Raw genomic sequence first — 22,896 nt, 5'->3', positions numbered from 1 at the left:
GACTTTTCAATGGGACCTCTTGGACAAGTGGTCCGGGTCCCATTTACAAATGCATCAAAGGATCACCCTGTCTCACAGGACCAGGGTATCTCTCCTGTGGTGCCTGAACAGTGCTCACCTTCTAGAGGGTCGCAGGTTCGGCATTCAGGACTGGGTCCTGGTGACCACGGACGCAAGCCTCCGAGGCTGGGGAGCAGTGGCACTGGGAAGAAATTTCCAAGGTCTCTGGTCAAGCCTGGAGACTTGTCTCCACATCAACGTCCTGGAGTTGAGGGCCATATACAACGCCCTGCGTCAAGCGGAGAACTTACTTCGGAGAAGACCGGTTCTGATTCAGTCAGACAATGTCACGGCAGTGGCTCATATAAACCGCCAAGGCGGAACAAGGAGCAGAGTGGCCATGGCAGAAGCGACCAGGATTCTACGCTGGGCGGAAGGCCATGTAAGCGCGCTGTCAGCGGTGTTCATCCCGGGGGTGGACAACTGGGAGGCGGACTTCCTCAGCAGGCACGACCTGCATCCGGGGGAGTGGGGACTTCATCAAGAAGTCTTTGCACAGATCGCGGATCGGTGGGGCCTGCCTAAAATCGTCATGATGGCGTCCCGTCTCAACAAAAAGCTAAAGCGGTATTGCGCCAGGTCAAGGGACCCTCAGGCGGTAGCGGTAGACGCTCTGGTGACACCTTGGGTGTTCAGATCGGTCTATGTGTTTCCTCCTCTTCCTCTCATACCCAAGGTGTTGAGAATTGTAAGAATAAGCAGGGTCAGAACAATCCTCATTGTTCCAGATTGGCCACGGAGGACTTGGTATCCGGATCTGCAAGAGTTGCTCACAGAAGATCCGTGGCCTCTTCCTCTAAGGCAGGACCTGCTGCAGCAGGGGCCCTGTCTGTTCCAAGACTTACCGCGGCTGCGTTTGACGGCATGGCGGTTGAACGCCGGATCCTAGCGGAAAAAGGAATTCCGGAGGAAGTCATTCCTACCCTGATCAAAGCTAGGAAAGACGTGACGTTGAAACATTATCACCGTATATGGCGGAAATATGTTTCTTGGTGTGAGGCCAGAGCTGCTCCTATGGAGGAGTTCCATTTGGGCCGTCTACTTCACTTCCTTCAAACAGGAGTGACCTTGGGCCTAAAATTAGGGTCCATAAAGGTCCAGATTTTGGCCTTATCCATTTTCTTTCAAAGAGAATTAGCCTCTCTTCCTGAGGTACAGACTTTTGTGAAGGGGGTGCTGCATATTCAGCCTCCCTTTGTGCCTCCGGTGGCGCCTTGGGATCTTAACGTGGTGTTACGTTTCCTCAAGTCACCTTGGTTTGAACCACTTAAAACTGTGGAGTTGAAATACCTCACGTGGAAAGTGGTCATGTTGTTGGCGTTAGCTTCGGCGAGACGTGTTTCAGAATTGGCGGCTTTATCGCATAAAAGCCCATACTTGGTTTTTCACGTGGATAGGGCAGAGTTGAGGACTTGTCCTCACTTTCTGACAAAAGTGGTCTCATCTTTTCATGTGAACCAACCTATTGTCGTGCCTGTGGCTACAAGGGACTTGGAGGATTCCGAGTCCCTGGATGTAGTCAGGGCTTTGAAGATTTGTGACCAGAACGGCTCGGATCAGGAAGACTGAAGCTTTGTTTGTTCTGTATGCGGCCAACAAGGTTGGCGCCCCGGCTTCAAAGCAGACTATTGCTCGCTGGATCTGTAACACGATTCAGCAGGCGCATTCTACGGCAGGATTGCCGTTACCGAAATCGGTTAAGGCCCACTCCACTAGGAAAGTGGGCTCTTCTTGGGCGGCTGCCCGAGGGGTCTCGGCATTACAGTTGTGCCGAGCAGCTACTTGGTCGGGGACAAACACCTTTGCAAAGTTCTATAGGTTTGATACCCTGGCTGAGGAGGACCTCCTGTTTGTTCAATCGGTGCTGCAGAGTCATCCGCACTCTCCCGCCCGTTTGGGAGCTTTGGTATAATCCCCATGGTCCTTACGGAGTCCCAGCATCCTCAAGGACGTTAGAGAAAATAAGATTTTACTTACCGGTAAATCTATTTCTCGTAGTCCGTAGAGGATGCTGGGCGCCCGTCCCAAGTGCGGACTTCTTCTGCATGACTTGTATATAGTTATTGCTTACATAAGGGTTATGTTATAGTTTTCGCTGATATCGTGGCTATGTTGTTGTTCATACTGTTAACTGGGTAAGTTTATCATAAGTTATACGGTGTGATTGGTGTGGCTGGTATGAATCTCGCCCTTAGATTTACAAAAATCCTTCCTCGTACTGTCCATCTCCTCTGGGCACAGTTTCCCTAACTGAGGTCTGGAGGAGGGGCATAGAGGGAGGAGCCAGTGCACACCCAGAATCCAAAGCTTTCTTAAAGTGCCCTATCTCCTGCAGAGCCCGTCGATTCCCCATGGTCCTTACGGAGTCCCAGCATCCTCTACGGACTACGAGAAATAGATTTACCGGTAAGTAAAATCTTATTTTAATGCCAAAAAATGCAAAATCATGCGCTTGGGTCTCAAAAATCCAAAGGCTAAATAGAGTATTAATGGCACTATATTGGAAACTTCTGAGGAGGAATGGGATCTAGGAGTCACTATTTCAGGTAACTTTCAGGTAAAGGCAGGTAAGCAATATAACAAAGCAATGAGAAAGGCTAGTCAGATGCTTGGCTGCATTGGGAGAGGAATTAGCAGCAGAAAGAAAGAAGTAATAATGCCACTGTATAGATCATTGGTACGGCCTCATCTAGAATACTGTGTTCAATTCTGGAGGCCATATCTTCAGAAGGATAGTAATACATCAGAGACTGTACAAAGAAGGGTAACTAAAATGGTGCATTGTCTACAGCACAAAACTTACCCTGAAAGACTAAAAATTCTCAAAATGTATAGTTTGGTGCAGAGAAGGAAAACGGTTACATGATAGAAACTTTCAAATATATCAAGGGTTATTAATAAGGTCCTGGAGGGAAGCATTCTTCAAATGAAGAGAAGTATTAGAACACAAAGACATACACTAAAACTGGAGGGAGGTAGGTTCAGGGAAAATTTGAGGACAAATAACTTCACAGAAAGGGTAGTGGGCAAGTGGAATAGCCTCCCATCAGAGGTGGTAGAGGCTAAGACAGTAGAGCAATTTAAACATCCATTGGATAGACATAAGGATATCCTTTCAAAGAAATAAGAATCAAATAGGGTTTGAGGTAACAATATGGTTAAAAAAGGGGCAGACTAGATGGGCCAAGTAGTTTTTATCTGCTTTCAAATTCTCTGTTTCTATGTAATGTAAGGCTAAGGGGTATAGTTACGAAAGTAGGGGTTTTTAGAAGTGAAAATGTTGCCTATAGCAACCATTCAGATTCTACTTATCATATATCTAGCACCTTCTAGAAGATAATAGCTATAATCTGGTTTCCATGGGCAACATCTCCACTTGTAAAAACTTGCACTTTAGTAAATATTCTCCTAAGTGTCTGCCAAATGAAGCTCAATAGAAGTTGGGTGATGCAACAGGACAAAGACCCAAAACATAGAAGTGCATCAACAACTAAATAGCTTTAACGGTATCAAATGTGCCTTCCAGAGGGGCCCAGTAAGAGTTCTGGTCTTAACCTATTTGAAATACTGGGGCATGACCTAAAGAAAGTAATTCACACCAGCCATCCCAAGATGTCATAACCGAACGTTTTGTAAGGAGGAATGGTTCAACACTCCTCCTGACTGACGTGCAGATCTGATCCGCAGCTAAGGATAGCTAGTTGAGATTATTGCTGTAAAAGGAGAGTCAACGAGTTATTAAATTCAAGGGTTCACATACTTTTTCCACCCTGCGATGTGAATGTTTACAGGTGCGTTCAATAAAGACATCAAACGTATAATTGTGTGTTATTAGCATAAGCAGACTATTGGCGGTATCCTATTAGCTGCAGTGAGTTACAGCGGCTAACGGATTCCCACGGGGCTATCCTATTAGCCCCGTTAACTGAGATTATGCTTTGCGTGCCTCAAGCACGTGAAGCATAATCCCCGAAAACCAGCCCCAGGAGATCCGTTATTAGGTGGAAATACATGGGTCCGCGATGTTATCATGGATCCCATGTGTTATCGGCCAATAACAGATGATTTACCACATGGTAAAAACGGGCTGGAATTGGATAGCCCAATAGCATTACTGGGCTAAAAAGCCCATTATTAGCGTGTGTTAAATCGCCGCACCTAATAAGATACCACCCTATGTTTGTCTATTCTTGTGACTAAAATGAAGTTCAGATCACATTTATGCCTACTTTATGCAGAAATCTAGATAATTCCCAAAGGGTTTACAAATGTTTTCTTACCACAGTATATGGCATGGCTTACAAAACTATTTGGGCTTAAGCTGCCAACACTCTTTCATGACCTAAGAACAAGATCAGGGAACAATCTGACCACAAGTAGACATATAGCACTAAACTGATTGTTTAGATGTGATTGCACAACAACCATATTGTAACATAAGAATAGTCTCTTACATTTCAGAAACAAATGATGAGGGCAAGGGTAGGGCAACTCAATATCTTGTATTCCTTTACCTGACTGCTGCCTTTGATACTGTGGACTGCCATTTCCTCCTGTCAGACTTCACTCTCAGTCTCCATGACTTTATACTCTCATGTTTCACCTCCAATTTCTCTTTCTTCGTCTAACTCCACTCCCACCTCTCGCCCTCTGTGTTTGAGTGTTCCTCAAAGGTCTGTTTTTGGCTTCCTACTCTTCTCCCCTTACAGCTTTTTGCTTGGAGATCTCATCAACTCCTTCTACCTCCAATTCCACCTCTACACTGATGACACCCTAATTTACCTCTAGTACCCTGACCTCTCTCTATGTCCTCTCTCTTCCAGCGGTTTTTCTAAATCCCAATCTTGTATGTCCAAACCCAAACTCATGGTACTCCCCCCATCTAGAACCCACTCACCTCCACTCCTCTCTCTACCTGTCGATAGCACTATTTTCTCCTTTACTTCATATCCAGTTCATCTCACTATCATGCCACTTCCATCTTTACATTAGCTTTAGACTATAAGACGCTTTCTCACCATGCATGCCACCAAAGCTTAGCCATGCACTCGTCATTTCCTGCCTGGACTACTGCAACTTACTCTTTTCTGGCATTCCTCTCACCCACTTGTCATAACTTTAGTCTATCCTTAATGATGGTGGCCACTGCATTAACCTATCAGTCCCTCTGTCAACTTCTTCAGTGGCTCACCATCCACATCAGAGCACAATTCAAATGCCTCATCCTAACTTAACAAATCCACTTAATTACTGTTAACACTCCCCACTGCCCTCTCCACTGTCAGCTTTGCTACCTAAACTCTGGCCCCTCCTTTCACTCCAAGATTTCTTCTCACTACCTCATCATATCACCCTATCAGGCTTCTTTCCATTATCCACACCTTCAAACAAGACCTTAAGAATTACCGCTTCATAAAAGTCTATCAAACTTCATCATAGTTCATTACTCTAACCCCTGGCCTACCACCTATTCTCCTTCACAATTCACTCTCCTGGTTACACTTAATCCTATTTAAAGTATAAGCCCTCACAGGCAGGGTATTTGTCTATCATTCTTACCCACTAGCACTGTCCCTGTCACCAGTGCACGCCTCTTCGCCTGTCTCCCATGCCCCTCAGCAACTCTGATTCTGTGCGTCCGCCCACTTGCCAGATACAGGATCTTTGAATGCTGAAATAGGTCCTAATCTGGAGCCCCCCCTCCATACAAATGCACACACACAAATTTCCATACTTGCTTGTATTTGCGATAATGAGTTACTCTACCCTTTCATAACTTCCACTACTAAATCCATCCTGAGTTTGTATAGTTTTGTTACCATTCATATATTTATTGATGTACAATTGTATTATGACTCCTTGTACGGGGCTGCAAACACCTTGTAACACCTGTGGGGTAAATGGGCACCTCCAAACACACAGCAGCCAGGAAAACAGCACACCAGTGCAGGGTTTTCATGCAATCTAGCCATGGCTAGCTTTATTGTGCAGTACATAAATCATAAAAACAAATCCTAGTGTCTTGGCACTAACTAAACATAATAGATTCCCCCTTTCAGGGTGGTAGGACCTAATTTCCCTACCATAAACACAGCCATATGTACAGTACTTACAGTCAGTTAATCACAGTGTCTCATAACAGGCCAGTTGCCTGTTTCCCCAAGTAGAGAGACTCTGAGCGAAGCCCTGACACAGCTTGTATCAGCCTCCTACAGGTGCAGGCACTAATTAGCCTGCTATCAGGCCGAAAGCCTAAAGACCCAAAATGGGCCTTGTGGATGGAGCTTTCCCTTCTCTGTCACATCCACACTCCCAGGACCCATTATCCGACTTTTACTAAAAGCCCAAACAGACATTTCTTGGGGTTCAACATACATAGGCCAGAAACCTGGGACAAACATATCTCCCATTTATCACTTTACCAGTGCTTCTATCGCACACCATATAAATAAAAGATGGTGATAATAATTGTAATTGCTAGCATTGGCAAGTCACAGAGAGGGAAGGCAGTTTGACACTTGATAAGTCTGTACGCAAGATAAGATAGAGCATACAGTATCAGAGTCAATGAACTGGACTTGGTGACAAAAGATAAAGAGCACAGGTGGCATGTTTAGTGTGAATGATAGAACGAGTGTCATGTGCTGTAATTGCTGGCAATGTTTTCTTTTGGTTCTAATGTAGGTCTTCCAGATATTTTACATAAAAGCAGGTTGATTGCTGCCCATATGGAGTAATGAACACATATCTTACTGTTATTTAGATAGATCAATAAATGGAGGACAGACACTCCTCACTATAGAATTAGACATCTATTTAAGCTTATTAGGTGTTTAAGACTTTACCCAATATGAAAATGTTTTTTGGTTTTTCTTTTAATCTATTTGTAACTTGAAATCCTGAACATTGCAATACTCAAGTCATATAATGATAATACATTGAGACCTTTCTTCTGTGCTGCCGTGGTGGTTTAAGCAATCCAGCTCAACCAAGGTCCTCTGCCACTAGTAATTATCCAAGGGCTTAGACATAATGACCACTAAACATGCTCCAGGTCTACTGAGATGCAGATTGTTTCCACTTAATATTGTTATATTTGTTTTCAGCCATAGTACACTAATTTATATTAACATGTCTATTTGGATGTGTGAAAAAAGTTCATTATCTGCTGTTGCTGATTTCCAGTTTACAAGTTAAAACATTACCTCCAACACATACTCATACCTTTTGTAGAATGAATGTCAGCATCATCACTTCAAAGGCAAGAAGCACTCGAAGAAATCCAAGAAGCACCACCGTAAGCACTCTCATTCACAGTCTCCCAGCCCTGCAGAAAGGGGGAAGAAGAAAGCTCCAGACACATTTACTACATGGGACAATGCTGGAGCAGGGGAGAAGGTGAGGTACCTAGGCTGGTGGCATGCCATTTAGATATGTTACACTGGAGGAGTGCACATTGAATCTGTTATCACTCTGTATACAAGCCAGTGCTTAAATGTCTGCATTGGCTAATTCATAAATGGAATAGTCCTTGAAATCTGGGTCCTACTACAAGAATGGACTGCTCTTGCCCAACAAGCCTTTCTCCTGCTTGTAATCTCCGTATGCCATAAACCAAATGATTGTGGTCACAATTAACTGAATATACTTGTATCAAGGCCTCTATGAAATGTACTACTGCTCAGTGCAATGCAAAAGGCAGTTGCTTTTCTGGAATTATGAAAAATCAGGTATTTTCATAGCATCTAATAACACTTTATAGGAGACTACTGGCCGCTAACCGTCTGTATTATATATGGGTCATCCTGGTTTTTTACTGTGTTAATTTTGGATTTCTCAGTGTAATTTTTTCTGAACTGTAGATGCTATACTGATAAATATATCTGTCTAGGAATAAAGTGACCTGAGGTGCTTTAGTACCAGATAAACTGAAAACAGAAAGGGGTTTTTGTTAAAATTGTAAATCAGGTATACATTTCAGCATTTAATCACATGTATATAGTATTTATAAAAACATATGAAAGTGGTGCATGGCTTGACTGATGATGACTGATGTGGCTGATCTGGGCTCCTCGCTTCATCTCTAAAGTGAGTTTCATAATTTCATCCTAAATTCTTCTGACATCCTGGGGTAATGCCATCTGCCAGATCAGACTACAGACGCACAACGTCAAAGTTGACAAGTACCAGGTAATATCTTAGCGGCATACTTGGGGAGTTTGAGGCGGTTTGTGAAACATATTAATTAAGACTTTGAATGTGAGATATAATAGATGTATTCAGAAATAATCTATATGGTCTTTTTATATCTGTCTATTAGTCTGAATTCATCCAGCTTTGCCCACAAAAATCGACTTTTGGCATGTGGAGCTAAAGCTAGTGGGTTGAGCCACATCACATCTTGAGCCACATAGCCTATACTGTAGGCTCCCCATCACGGTAGAGTCTTCCAACCTTATAAACATACAATAACAGCCGTTTAAGTAATAACACATATAAAACACCCTTTGACAGTCACTTATCTGAAACCACACTCTGTATTGCAGCTTTCCACCCAGTAATCTGAGCAGCAAGTAACAACAGATTTCCCGTCATCTCTAGAGCCTGCTCTAAGTACATCATTGGTAAAATCTCTACAGATTTCCCATCTACCTCTAGAGCCTGCTCTAACTAAATCATTGGTAGAATCTCTTTGGTAACCAACAGACTATTGGGTTCACTAAGAGAAACAACCAAGCATTTCCAATTTAATCATGAACTACTGTAGCTGGGCGATTTTGCAGCATTCCCATTTTTTATTAGCTACCACCGTTCACGAGAGGGTCTACACACTCATATTACCAATTTTACCAAGCCTATATGCCACCCTTGTGTTTTTCTTTTCCAATTCACCATGTCCCAAAAACAGGGGGGGGAACTCATTTAGATGCTTAAATGTTGCAGCTCTGCTGAGAATCTTCAGATCTGGAGGAATCACAACTTAAATGGGCTGACATTAAGCAGGTCAAACAACCATCCAGACAGAAGCCATATCTATCACTGAGGAAGGAGATCAAAGCTGGTCACAGCTCTAAGAACACGCGTGGATGCCCTGAAGAAGAGAATGGTTGAAATATGCAGTTTCCATGAATTCCCTGAACAAAAGTTTATGAAAATTAGTTCTGAAATCGTAAACTGTAAAGGTCAAATGGAAGTTATGGAAAATCTCTCCAGATGTAATAACATAAGTGTAGCCCCATTTCAAAATAATATAGAAATTGTGCTGTCTGATGCAACTGCTCTCGCAGGTTCCACTAAGTTGAAGGAAGGTGGTAGTAAAGAGATGTCTTGAATTTGAAGTGGAGAGCGGGTGGCAAGAAGTGAAATGCCCGCAGAGAGAAGCAGGTCAAAGATAGAGGGTTGAATAACTGCTGTGATAGAAGAGCAGGCACAGAGAGAAGAAAGAGGCATAGGCGTGCTGGAAGAGGAAGACTATACGCTTGCTCTGGAATTGGTGAGTGTTTTACTTGCAGCCAAGCATAAGAGGCTTCCAGGAAAGTCCTGCGAGTTATTGGTCCAGTGGGCTTTTCAAGCTAGCCTAGGACCAAAGAGGCAAATATTTGTTCTTAGGGAATGTGGAGTGAGCTGAGAGGTTTCCAAATAAAAGGAGGCCTTAGACTAAGGCCCTTAGCAGCCTCTTCATGACAGTTATGTGTATCTCTACTTAATGTGGGGCCCAGTTGAATTACAAAAGACTGAGTTAATATATTCAACTGCATTCAAAAGGTGTATTTAGCTCCACTGTACTTGCCTACTAAATTGTAATTGTGCTTTGTAGACTTTGTCATTGTGAAGTGATGCTTAAGTTCCAAAACTCTACAGTATCTATGATGTCATATTAATGACTGTAAGTTCTTCTTTTCATCCAAACAGTTAAATGTTACCAGGGTTAGCAATGCATTTCAAGCACCAATGTTACCATTCCACATACAGAACAATAAATTGAGTAAAATTGATATTGTATTAGTTAGCCATGGATACTGGTGTGAGTTTGTGTGCTTGATTTAGTGTGATGTGGTGAGAAGGTGCTTGGATTCACACTGTCAGAATGTCTTCTTTATTATCTTTATTGTTCATTTGTAATCTGTATACCATTTTATTGTTTATTGTTATAAACTGTGTTGTTCCTTTTCCATATGATTTATACCATAACGTGCAGCTACCTTCTATTTACTTTGCCATTTATCCTATATGCCCACAAATAAATATTCAAGGTAGATTTTAAAGTAAACAGTATGTTCATTTGTGCTGTCCTTGAGCTTACCCAGGTGTGCAGTGTAAAAGGCTTCGCCTTAGTGATCCCCTGGTGGGAGCCTTCATCAGCCACATCCCTCACAAGTTACAGTAGAAGACTCTGGTGGAGGCACTGTGCCAGGGATAAGGGTTAGATGACACACATCCCCATCACGTTCCCTGCAAGGTATGCGGTTAGCATACTGCTCGTTGGGATCAAGGCTGTCACAATTCCGATGCCGGGGTCCCGACAGGGCTAACATACCGCCACCGGTATACCAGCGAGGTAGGTGATTCTCCCTCTATGGGTGTCCACGACACCCATAGAGGGTGACTCGCAACCGAGCCCACAAGGGGTTTAATTGCGCTCACCCCCCTGCCGGCATTCTACCGTTTGGGATGCTGATGTTGGTATACTGACATTCGGCATCCCGTGCGCCGGTAAAACATACCGAAACCCCCTGCAATACCACCTGTGTGTGCTATATAAGAACAAAGAATTACGAGAAATGCTACCATTAAGTCTACAACTTGATTGAGTTTATCCGTTAATGGGGGATATTTATCAAAGCTTGGAGAGAGATAAAGTAGAGAGGACAAATACAAACAAATCAGCTCCTGTCACCGCCGGCATTTGCACATCGGGTAGTGCGTACCCGGCTTTAAAGTGGACATGTACTACTTTGTGCCTTGTTTACATTTGGACGTATGTAGACTTTATGACACGCCACTCATGCGGAGCAGTACACACCCACTTTTATGTGTATGAGTGTTACAGTTGCTCAGTGATATCTACTTGTTTATGAAAACGCCTGGATACTTTTCAGACTTGTGCATGTATTGTGTCTTGCTCACAAGTTATTCCATTTAAGCATACCTCCCAACTTCTTCATATGTTGAAGAGGGACATCTGCGCACACCAGAGGCAAAATTAGAGGGCGTGGCCTTGCCTTTCAGGGGTGTGGCAACAACTGCAAGTGCCCCGATCGCAAGCCACGACCCTGTTTTCGTCACTATGGAGGCATGGACAGCTCTCTGTGAGCTGCTGGCCATGCCCCCTGTGCCTCTCTTCCGGTGCATAGACACTGTGTGCAGGCTAAGCAGAGAACCAAGTGAGAGAGGTCTCCCAACTGCCCCCTCACCATGGGGCACTGTGGCCTGCGGGTGGGACAGAGGGACAGTCCATGAAAAATGGGTCTGTCCTGCCAAAATCAGGACAGTTGGAAGGTATAAGTGGCCATGAGACCCATTATTTGAAAATACACGTAACCATTTATATCACCGTGTTTTTAAACCAATGCAGGGAAATGGCAGTGTGATTATCCCATCTGAATGTATATATCTCTGATTTCTTTATTTCCAAGTACGTACCAGTGACATAATGGGGGTAAGGTGCAATCAGGGAGATTATAGACTTGTCAGGTAGTCAGGGAGATTGCTACTATTTCAGGGACTCTTCCTGACAGTCAGGGAGAGTTGGCAAGTACAATACTGTATGTCACATAGGTTGCAGAGCAATTTAAGAATTTTACACACACTGCAGTTCTGAAATGTCCTCTTTGATCTTATAGGAGACTCATTAGGTGACCATCGGGACACTTTTGTTAACCTGGAAAAAGTTGGAGGGTCAAATTGTCGCTCATCACAAAACTTACTTCATGTTGACTACTCTCGGGTCAGATTAATCAAATTCTGTCTAAGGAAACAGACAAGACATTGCAATGTCTCTAAATAAAATCTGATGGAAAAAGAGGACAGAGACATAACCACATAAGGGGGAATTCAATTAGCCCTGATATTTTTTGCTACATTTTTTCCAGACTATTCAATTAGCCCCTGTTTTTTTCACCTGAAAAAATATATTTTTTCAGGCAAAAACACTTAGGGGGTCATTCCGAATTGATTGCTCGCTAGCAACTTTTTGCAGCGCTGCGATCATATAGTCGCCGCCTATGGGGGAGTGTATTTTCGCTTTGCAAGTGTGCGTACGCTGTTGCAGCCAATGGCACAAAAAGTTTTTTGCAGTTTCTGAGTAGTTCTGGATCACTTCAGTCTTTTTGGTCCCGGAATTGATGTCAGACACCAGCCCTGCAAACGCTTGGACACTCCCAGAAAAGAGTCAGTTGATACCCACAAATGCCCTCTTTCTGTCAATCACCTTGCGATCGGCTGTGCGAATGGATTCTTCGTTAAATCCATCGCCCAGCACCGATCCTCTTTGTACCCGTACGACACGCCTGCACACTGCGGTGCATGCGCAGTTTTGCCGCGATTTAACCTGATCGCAGCGCTGCAAATAGTTGCTAGCGAGTGATCAACTCGGAATGACCCCCTTAGGGCAGAATTCAGTTGTTATATCACTCCCAATCTCCCGTCTAAAATGACAGGAGATCACAGGGCAATATTCAATTGATCCTTTTTAGCCTGGCTATCCCGCACATAGAGGTTGGGTTTACCTTTATAAAGCAGCTAAACTTGACCAATGAGCTGGGCGCAATCACAAAAAGTGACATTAGGGAACGCAATCAGGTCACTTTTCGCACATATCAGCTCACAACCCCCGGTGGGTGCAAGTTGAAATGCAGACGCCATCACGCCGGAACGCAGCTACAATTGAATAGCTCTGTTTGGGCAGCATCTGCTTGCTGTCGGCAGAAAAACAATCGAATTTCACTCATAGAATCCATGTTCATGGACCTATGTGTTATCGCGGCCGTGACCGTGAAAACTGCGTCATTATTGGGTTTTGTTTTTGTTTTTGTTTTTTTGAGTCTGCTGAGGTTCAGAAAAAAAATCCCTGATAAGTGCTGGCGAGGGCCATGCTACAGGGCTAATTGAATAGCCCTGGGGGGTGAATTTACCACGGCTAAATGAATTCTCCCCATAATCTTTATTACAAACATTGGTGGCAACTTAATTTACAATCATAAAAAAAAAACAACCCACTGAATGTTTCAGTAATTACTATTCATCCCTCTAAAATGTGGTGTCACAAACACAGAGGGGCTTTTTCTCAGTTACACGCAAAAAGTGGCTGTAGCTGGGGCAAGCTGCGGTAGCTGGATTTACTAATTTATACTAAGGCATCCAATCAACTAAAACGGGGGGATTATGCGTGTGTAAACGTAAACGTCCCGTATATTGATTTTACGGTGGCAATCATAACTGTCATCATTAGTATTTACACTTGCCCCAGCCCCATGCTCAATGCAGGAGATATACCTCCCCGTACACGACTCAGAACTGCACGGAGCACTAGATACACACCCACAACACGTTGGATCACATGGTAACCTCCAAGTTCAACCCCCAAAACACCCTATTTAATGGAATGACAGATCTATCCAAGTTGCGTCCAACTCAGAATAGGATGGACGTACACAAAGATGTACAAATTCCCTTCTGCGCATGCACTGTATGCAAACACTCGCCATTTGCGTCCTTGAATAGAGAACCATGTGACTCAGAATCAGCCCCAGATTCTCTTATGTTAAAAACTAAGTGAAATGAATTTTCTTATACTTTGCAATTTCCTAAATGATCTATAACCTATACATATAAAGACTGACAAATAAGGAACTGTAAAGTTTTTCCAAGCCTGTGCTTTACTATTATCTATACAACATGCTCAGGAGCCCATATCCCAATACTGAGAGAATTCTTCAATTCCATTCTTCTTGGATCCAAATACAGACATACTTAGGGTTCTTCCCGAAAAGATCCTACAATATAAGTAACTTTATTCAGCTCATTTCCCACCATATGAGCCAGCCATGTTATAGCCAGGATACAGCAGTAATGATGAACATCGAACCCAAGCATTTTCATGTCGGCGTGGGCTAATTATCTGACTCCGAGCATACACATTGTGTGATCTCTCAGAAGATACCGCTCCACAAACGGGATTACATTCAGCTCACATCAGCCATATGCCTTTTTATTTCATACAGTATCTATATAATCTCTGTCTGGATGCCCTTTACATAGTACCTGTCTAATTATTAGTCTTACATGGAGGATTTAGAGTATTATATTTTGATAAATATATGTACACCAATACATAGTCATTTCTCTTGGTAATGAAACAAATGTACAGTTGACATGCAGCCAGTTAATTTATTTATTACATGCCTAAAGATTGTCATGTATACATAACAATCACTATGTGCAGCTACAGTAAGTACTATATGTCTGGAATAGATTTCCAGGAACACCAGGGTGGATGAAAAAATTGTCATGCAATCTGATAGGCTACTGGTCTGGCTGTTAGACTTAAAGCCCCTAAGTGGTTGGATCCATGTCTCGTTTTTCCAGACACGTGTGTCACAGACTGGGCTCTTGATGCTTGGGCTGAACAACTTGATCATATAATGGCATACAACTAATGTGGTGCTGTAGTGACTGAGTAAATGATATGATATCCCATTGTCCAACTAGTCCCAGTTGAGGACCATTAGCCCTCTGGCCAGCAGAATCACACCAACATTAATGAACATTCAATTAACTTTGTAATCAAGCTGCTATTGTCTCATGTCATTATATATATACACAGTTGTGCTCATAAGTTTACATACCCTAGCAGAATTTGTGATTTTCTGGCCATTTGTCAGAGAATATGAATGATAACTCACAAACTTTTCTTTCAGTCATGGTTAGTGGTTGGGTGAAGCCATTTATTGTCAAACAACTGTGTTTACTCTTTTTAAATCATAATGACAACAGAAACTACCCAAATGACCCTGATCAAAAGTTTACATACCCTGGAGATTTTGGCCTGATAACATGCACACAAGTTGACACAAACGGGTTTGAATGGCTACTAAAGGTAGCCATCCTCACCTGTGATCTGTTTGCTTGTAATCAGTGTGTTTGTATAAAAGGTCAGTGAGTTTCTGGACTCCTGAAAGACCCTTGCATCTTTCATCCTGACGTGTCTGGATTCTGAGTCATGGGGAAATCAAAAGAATTGTCAAAGGATCTGCGGGAAAAGGTAATTGAACTGTATAAAACAGGAAAGGGATATAAAAAGATATCCAAGCAATTGAGAATGCCAATCAGCAGTGTTCAAACTCTAATTAAGAAGTGGAAAATGAGGGATTCTTTGGAAACCAAATCACGGTCAGGTAGACCAGCAAAAATTTCAGCCACAACTTCCAGGAAAATTGTTGGGGATGCAAAGAAAAATCCACAAATAACTTCAGCTGAAATACAGGACTCTCTGAAAAAAAGTGGTGTGGTTGTTTCAAGATGCACGATCAGGAGGCATTTGAAGAAAAATGGGCTGCATGGTCGAGTCGCCAGAAGAAAGCCATTACTACGCAAATGCCACAAAGCATCCCGCTTACAATACTCCAATCAGCACAGAGACAAGCCTCAAAACTTCTGGAACAAAGTCATTTGGAGTGATGAGACCAAAATTTAACTTTTTGGCCACAACCATAAATGTTACATTTGGAGAGGAGTCAACAAGGCCTATGATGAAAGGTACACCATTCCTACTGTGAAACACGGAGGTGGATTGCTGATGTTTTGGGGATGTGTGAGCTACAAAGGCACTGGAAACTTGGTCAAAATTGATGGCAAGATGAATGCAGCATGTTATCAGAAAATACTGGAGGAAAATTGCACTCATCAGCCCGGAAGTTGCGCATGGTACGTACTTGGACGTTCCAACATGACAATGATCCAAAACACAAGGCCAAGTCGACCTGTCATTGGCTACAGCAGAATAAAGTGAAGGTTCTGGAGTGGCCATCTCAGTCTCCTGACCTCAATATCATTGAGCCACTCTGGGAAGATCTCAAACGTGCAGTTCGTGCAAGACAGCCCAAGAATTTACAGGAACTGGAGGCTTTTTGCCAAGAAGAATGGGCAGCTTTACCATCTGAGAAAATAAAGAGCCTCATCCACAACTACAACAAAAGACTTCAAGCTGTCATTGATGTTTAAGGGGGCAATACACGGTATTAAGAACTGGGGTATGTAAACTTTTGATTAGGGTCATTTGGATAGTTTCTGTTGTCATTATGATTTAAAAAAAGAGTAAACACAGTTGTTTGACAATAAATGGCCTTCACCCAACCACTAACCATGAGTGAAAGAAAAGTTTGTGAGTTATCATTCATATTCTCTGACAAATGGCCAGAAAATCACAAATTCTGCTAGGGTATGTAAACTTATGAGCACAACTGTATATGGAACATTAAATTAATATTTAATATTTATTAAATATTGTAATGTAAAAACCTGTTGTAAACTATAGTTATGTGGCTTGAAACTATGTATACTATGTCAACCTCTACTGTACCTCTAAATGTACATTTTGAATGAAAGAGAAAACAATATTACCCACAAATGCATGTGATATTTACTGAAGCCTTCACTTATATTTCAAGGCTCAACTTGTTTTCCAAAGTTATCGCTAGTAGTAGTCGAGTAGGATAATACCTCTCAGGAAGAACCTGTCACCTCTCGGTTTCATGACGGGATCAAGAATAATACAGCTGGGTGTATAACAAATGCTTCTATTCATATGTACGTAGTATCTTGGATGCAGTAAAAGGTTTCTGAGCACCAGCCCAAGCATCTGCTACGAGGGGATTTTTGGTGTCCCTTCCTATTTCTTTATATAATGTGTGCAGTAAGATAGTTCCAACCAAGCAGCTGTTCCTTTTGGTTTCCTTTCTGTGCTTTGCTCTTGCAGGCTTCAGGAACAGATGAGGAAAATAACCAGCATCGTTTACCAAAGAGAAAAAAGAGAACTCATTCCGAGTCTGGATCTGATGTTTCATCATCAGTTGATTCAGGTAGAGCTTGTCCTGATCCTGTTTAAGTTGTGTCTTAGAGTCCTACAGATGTGTAAAGCTAGGTACACACTATACAATTATTGGCCCAATTTGCCAATAATCAGGTATAGTGTGTATGAACGATTGTTTCAGAGTGTCGCCAATAAATCAGATAAATCACAGCCACAAACATGCTCCTTCGATAATCTGATTGGTTGGCCAAGACAGAAAATCTTGGCCTCGATCTACCAATAGTCTGTATTGTGTGGGTATTCTGAATAATCTGACAACATTTACAACATTTTTCCGTGACTACGTCATGGCCAGACGTGAAAATTAGTGCGGGGTACCAGAAAATACTTTTAAGATTAAGGTTCTGCATAAAAGCTTAAGGTTCTGCATAAAAGCTGACCATCATTTCCTCCATTTGTATTTGTGGCCAGAACATAGCTCCAAGAAATCAAAGAGGCAGAAAAAGAAGAATAAGAAAAAGAGACACAAATCGGTGAGTCTGCAGAGAACACTCTTTTTCTTAAGGTACTTTGGAGTGTTCTATACCAGGAAAGATGTCAGAAAAGAAATTGCATTTCTTGTTTTAGAACAGTCCTGAGAGTGAAGCAGAGAGGGCAAAAGAGAAAAGTAAGAGAGAGAGAGAGCAAGACAGTGAACAGATGAAAGAGAGAGAGAAAGACAGAGACCATTATGAAAACGTGGACTCTACAGACAGTCGACGCAGATCGCTAAAGCAAGCCACACAGAAGGAGAAAGTAAGTGAGTGTTTGTACACAAGACAAAGTACACACAGCCACATCTACACAATAACTAGGGCTAGCTGCGAATGAGGATGATGAACATGTACAAAATATCACCGGCAGCCACATTACCTGCAGCCCAGGGAAAAATCTGGTGACCACACTGATGAACCGAAGCAGGCAACTGGTGATGGAGAGTGGCCAGCACTTGATTGCCTCTCTTCAATTGATCCCCAAGAACCAATTGGCCTACCCCTACCAGTGATTAGATGGTGAAAATCAAGGATTGGCAGCCAGCATTTCTGCTAATCGCAGCACTATTTAGGGGATGGTGCAAATCCTGCTTGTATTAACAAGAGCCAATGTGCAGGAATGTCAGTGACACTGATACTAGGTGCTGTATATCACACTGGTAGAATTTTGTATAATTGTATGGTGGGTGTAGTATAACATTTTTGAAAGCACTGATTTTTTCCCCCTATACTGTGTGTGCTGTATAACTACCTGGCCATGTGGTCATCAGAAGAAATATCCTTTCTCCTGCAGGGTCCACAGGATACATTGGGATAAGGTGGAGTGACAGCGGATCTGCACCAAACAGTCAAAGCTTTCTGGCCTCCCAGCATGCAATGGGCCCGTCCATATATCCCCACCTCCTGGCTCAGGCAAATCAGTTTTTTTGTTTGATGCGGCCATGGTCAGGGGGCTGCTGGTTTTAGTAGCCATAAGCTTTTGTTATTTTATTTTTATAGTCTTACTATTTTTTATGAGCAATCTTTCTAAACAGCGTCTTATACGTACCTTAGAAAGAGTCGCTCCAACAACTCTCCACCGGGTCGCGACAACACTTAGCCATAAGTACAGTGCTGTTTCGGCGGGCGTCTGTGTCGGATATACTAGCAGGTCCAACAGACGTTATCAGCACAGGGTGAAGGTTAGACATCGGTTCCGCTTAGAAGGGGAACACGGACACAGCCGCACTGTTTTGGGAGGAGACTACCAAACAGTCGCTGACGCAGCTGCCACCGAGAGTACACCAGAGCTAGGCCTTAGTGATCATGGGCTCCAGGGGTAGTATGAGGCCGCGATCCCTAAGGGGTTGGTGTCAGCAGTAGGGAGTCAGACGCTCCCCTGGTTGCTCCTCCCCCTGGTTCATGACCAGTTTCCACCGAGTCTCCCGCCATGAACTGATTTCCCGCTTACGTCCGAGTCGCTGTGTACTAAGGGGACCCAGTCGCAGTATAGGCGGCTGTTTGACTGGTGCGTCAGTGTTCACTTGGGCATCTGTGTTCACTATAGGTTAGCAGAGCGGCGGTGTACACTAATAGCGCCTGGATCCACTCAGCGTACGCAAACGTAATGATCGGTCCTGGAAGCGGGGTCAGTCTCCCTGTATCTCACTCTACTGAGTACGGGTTATACAGCACTAAGGGGGACATTTACTAAGCAGTGATAAGAGCGGAGAAGTGAGCCAGTGGAGAAGTTGGTCCATCAACCAATCAGCAGCTCTGTATAATTTTATGGTATGCAAATTATAGATGTTACTTCAGTGGTGATTGGTTGCCGTGGGCACTTCTCCACTCTTATCACTGCTTAGTAAATGTCCCCTTAATGGGGGGTACTCACGGCGCGATATTCTAAGCAATCTGACTAGATTGCTTAGAATTTGAGCATTATCGCTCCATGTGTACCCCTTACAGCGATAGCATCGCTATCGCTGGTGCTAGATTGACCTGCATGCAGGCCAATCTAGCGGGTCGCTCACTTCACCCACTGGGTGAAATGAGCGCCCCCCCCCGCACGCTCAGCACAGATCGCTCTGTGCTGAGCGGCGGGAGAGATGTGTGGTGAGCGGTTCGCTCAGCACACATCACTCCCGCATCGGCCCGTCTATATGGGCCTTAAGTCTCTATCTACCTTTTGAGTACGAATAGTTGAATAAGTGCATAATGCATGAGTCTGATAATATTTACTGTGGTTTCTTTCGCTATGCATCTGACTACGGTTAAAACTGTTTTAAATAGTAATGCAGTAATATGTTTCTCCTACATGCTTCTAATGTATCTGTAGTTGAATATGTACTCGTATTGCTTATTATACTAATGTATAACCTGTGACTGACTGCTAGTGTTATTGCTGACTTTGGGCCTAATTCAGCAAGGATCGCAAATCAGCAAAATTAGCAAAAAAAAGCGTAAAAACGCAAATTCTGCAACTTAAATAGCAAAAACGGAGAAAAAAAAACAATTTCTGAGACTTAGCAAAAACTGCATATGCACTACGAAAAGTAGGCGTGTAGGGGGCGTATTAAAGGGCTGGACTCGCAAAAACTACGATCAGGGGCGTGTTGTGGGCGTATGCCGATGGTCGGTGCATTCACAATTTTTACAACAGATCGCACATTTCTGATGTGCAGTTTCTGAGTGACTACAGGTCTACCTTAAACATTGCACAAACTGACCTCAGTTGTAGACTGCATGTATACTGCAATCACTGCTACATTACACCCAGCTGAAGAGGCTCACACCTCAGAACACAAATCACTTCAATCAGCTGTATTGGAACTTAGAAACATGTAAGGTATTGTTTAACTCTGTAACACATGTTGATTGTGAAAATATATGTTACTAACCGATTTGTGTTTACACTTACTAACAATCGAGGTTTGACAACCACACTATTTGATAGAAGCAAATGTAAAATAACCTTTACAAGCATTTTGCTTAGTAGTATCTGCTGAATGACATTTAGCTTCCTAACATTTTTGTATTTTTTTTAAACAACCAACATTTTTTTGTTAAACAAAACATACCCACATACATTTTTTTTATTTTTAAAATTTTATTTGTGCACTACACCCATAAACATATGTTGTAGAACAGCAACACCATCTTTTTATTTTCAATTTTCGCAAATTCTGCTCCATTTGTATAATTATTGAAACAAATATTGACACATAATTCCTTAAAGTAAGGTATGTAAATAAAAGCAAAGAAACAATAATATGTAATGTTTGACCACTTCACAATCAAAAACACACTATTTTTTTTTTATAAAAATGTTACTCTTGTTTCCGAATTAAAATATTTTGACTCCAAAAAAAGTGTATTTGTTAAAACATATAACAATAATTGCTGTTGTGCAGGGTTTAGCGGCTAGAATTCACACTCTCTCTAGTTGAATATATTTCAACACAGTTATGGGCATTAGTCATTGTTTGAAGAAAAACACTATGGTGTCTGTAAGATAATAATTGCTAAATTACCACACAATCATTTGACCAATTAAGTGATGATTGAATTGATTTATAATTGTTGAGTAGTTTCTTTAATTTGGGTGCAGGAAAGTAGGTTGTGCAATTTTTAAGGGAAAAACACTGTCGTTAGCAAAAAATGCAACATCAGAAACATGTACGCAAAAATTGCGGTACATTTGTAATATGTACGCAAAAATTGTGATTATTAGGATGGTTTTCACAATATTTGCACATTTCACAAGGCCACATTCTTTTTGTTAAATTAAATTAGTGTTGCAGTTTTTCCGTTTGGACGTGCTTTTGCAATTTTGCTTTTGCTCGCAATTTTTGCTAATTTGTAATTTTTGCAATCCTTACTGAATTTGCCCCTTTGCTATAAATTTTGTCAGTTTTTTGTCTATTCTGATCGTCAATGCTGGTGCTAAGCAGGGTAGGGTCAGATTGTGTAACACTATCACATTTAAAGTTTCAGTCACAAATTGTGTAGTACACTGTGGAAGTGTCTGATTATTTATCATGTCTAAGAGCGGCAAGGGTGAGGATAATACACTCATAGAAGCATCTACACTCATATCTTGTTTGTCGTGCAAGGGCCCTCATTCCGAGTTGTTCGCTCGGTAAAAATCTTCGCATCGCAGCGATTTTCCGCTTAATGCGCATGCGCAATGTCCGCACTGCGACTGCGCCAAGTAAATTTGCTATGCACTTAGTAATTTTACTCACGGCTTTTTCATCGTTCTGGCGATCGTAATGTGATTGACAGGAAATGGGTGTTACTGGGCGGAAACAGGCCGTTTTATGGGCGTGTGGGAAAAAACGCTACCGTTTCCGGAAAAACGCAGGAGTGGCCGGAGAAACGGAGGAGTGTCTGGGCGAACGCTGGGTGTGTTTGTGACGTCAAACCAGGAACGACAAGCACTGAACTGATCGCAGATGCCGAGTAAGTCTGAAGCTACTCAGAAACTGCTACGAGGTGTGTAATCGCAATATTGCGATTACTTCGTTCGCAATTTTAAGATGCGAAGATTCACTCCCAGTAGGCGGCGGCTTAGCGTGAGCAACTCTGCTAAAATCGCCTTGCGAGCGAACAACTCGGAATGACCTCCAAAGCCGGGTTAACCTTTCAGGATCTGGTTCAGGATGGGTTGTGTGTAAATTGTTTTAGCTTTCACCAAGGTCTCTTGAAAAATTCAAGGCAGACGCAGGTGCAAGTTGATCCCCCATGGGCTATGTTTGCACAGACATTATCCAGTATAGCTGAGCGGATAATTCCAACCTTTGTACCAGGTATAGGTTACTCTATTAACCCATATGTGCAGCATTTCACCTGTGGTTTATCATTTCCAGCAGGGGGAGCAGTAGCCTCTCTACAGAAGCAGGCTGAAAAGCCAGTGGTAAGTAAATCACATAGACATAATACTATATCTTCAGAGTCTACACATGCTTCAGATGAGGATTCATCAGAGGAGGAAGACTCCTTACACTCTGGTTCTGCGTTTGAAGATGAGGAAGAAGGTCTCAGCTCAGTGGACATATCTGAGTTGATCAATGCAATGAAGGCTATTCTGTCCTTAGGGGAATCAGCAGACCCTGTGTTAAAATTCAAGGCACCTGTATTTAAACGTACCAAGACAGTTAAGACTGAGTTTCCTGGATCAGAACAGCTGACGGAAATTAGGGAAGAGGCTTGGGTTACGCCCAGTAAGAAATTTAGAATTCCTAGGAAATGGAATTCTAGTTATCCTCTTCCAGCTGTGGACTGTTTAAAGAG

The 22,896-nt window shown here is 42.6% G+C and overlaps 1 protein-coding gene across 13 annotated transcripts in view; it reads left to right on the top strand.

Moving 5' to 3' along the window:
• Positions 1-22,896, top strand: part of PRPF40B (pre-mRNA processing factor 40 homolog B) — a 380,564-nt gene that overhangs the window by 333,312 nt on the left and 24,356 nt on the right. For 11 of the 13 annotated variants that reach the window (XM_063952768.1, XM_063952770.1, XM_063952767.1 and 8 more), the window contains 4 exons: positions 7,294-7,458; positions 17,036-17,138; positions 17,561-17,622; positions 17,717-17,884. In XM_063952768.1, the coding sequence (XP_063808838.1) occupies positions 7,294-7,458; positions 17,036-17,138; positions 17,561-17,622; positions 17,717-17,884 (498 nt within the window). Of the gene's footprint in view, positions 1-7,293; positions 7,459-17,035; positions 17,139-17,560; positions 17,623-17,716; positions 17,889-22,896 lie in introns of those variants that run through there. The other 2 variants (XM_063952771.1, XM_063952772.1) reach the window with 2 other exon arrangements.

Source organism: Pseudophryne corroboree, chromosome 2 (genome assembly GCF_028390025.1).
Source record: "Pseudophryne corroboree isolate aPseCor3 chromosome 2, aPseCor3.hap2, whole genome shotgun sequence".
NCBI classification, from domain to species: domain Eukaryota; kingdom Metazoa; phylum Chordata; class Amphibia; order Anura; family Myobatrachidae; genus Pseudophryne; species Pseudophryne corroboree.
This window is presented reverse-complemented; position numbering and strand designations above follow the sequence as displayed.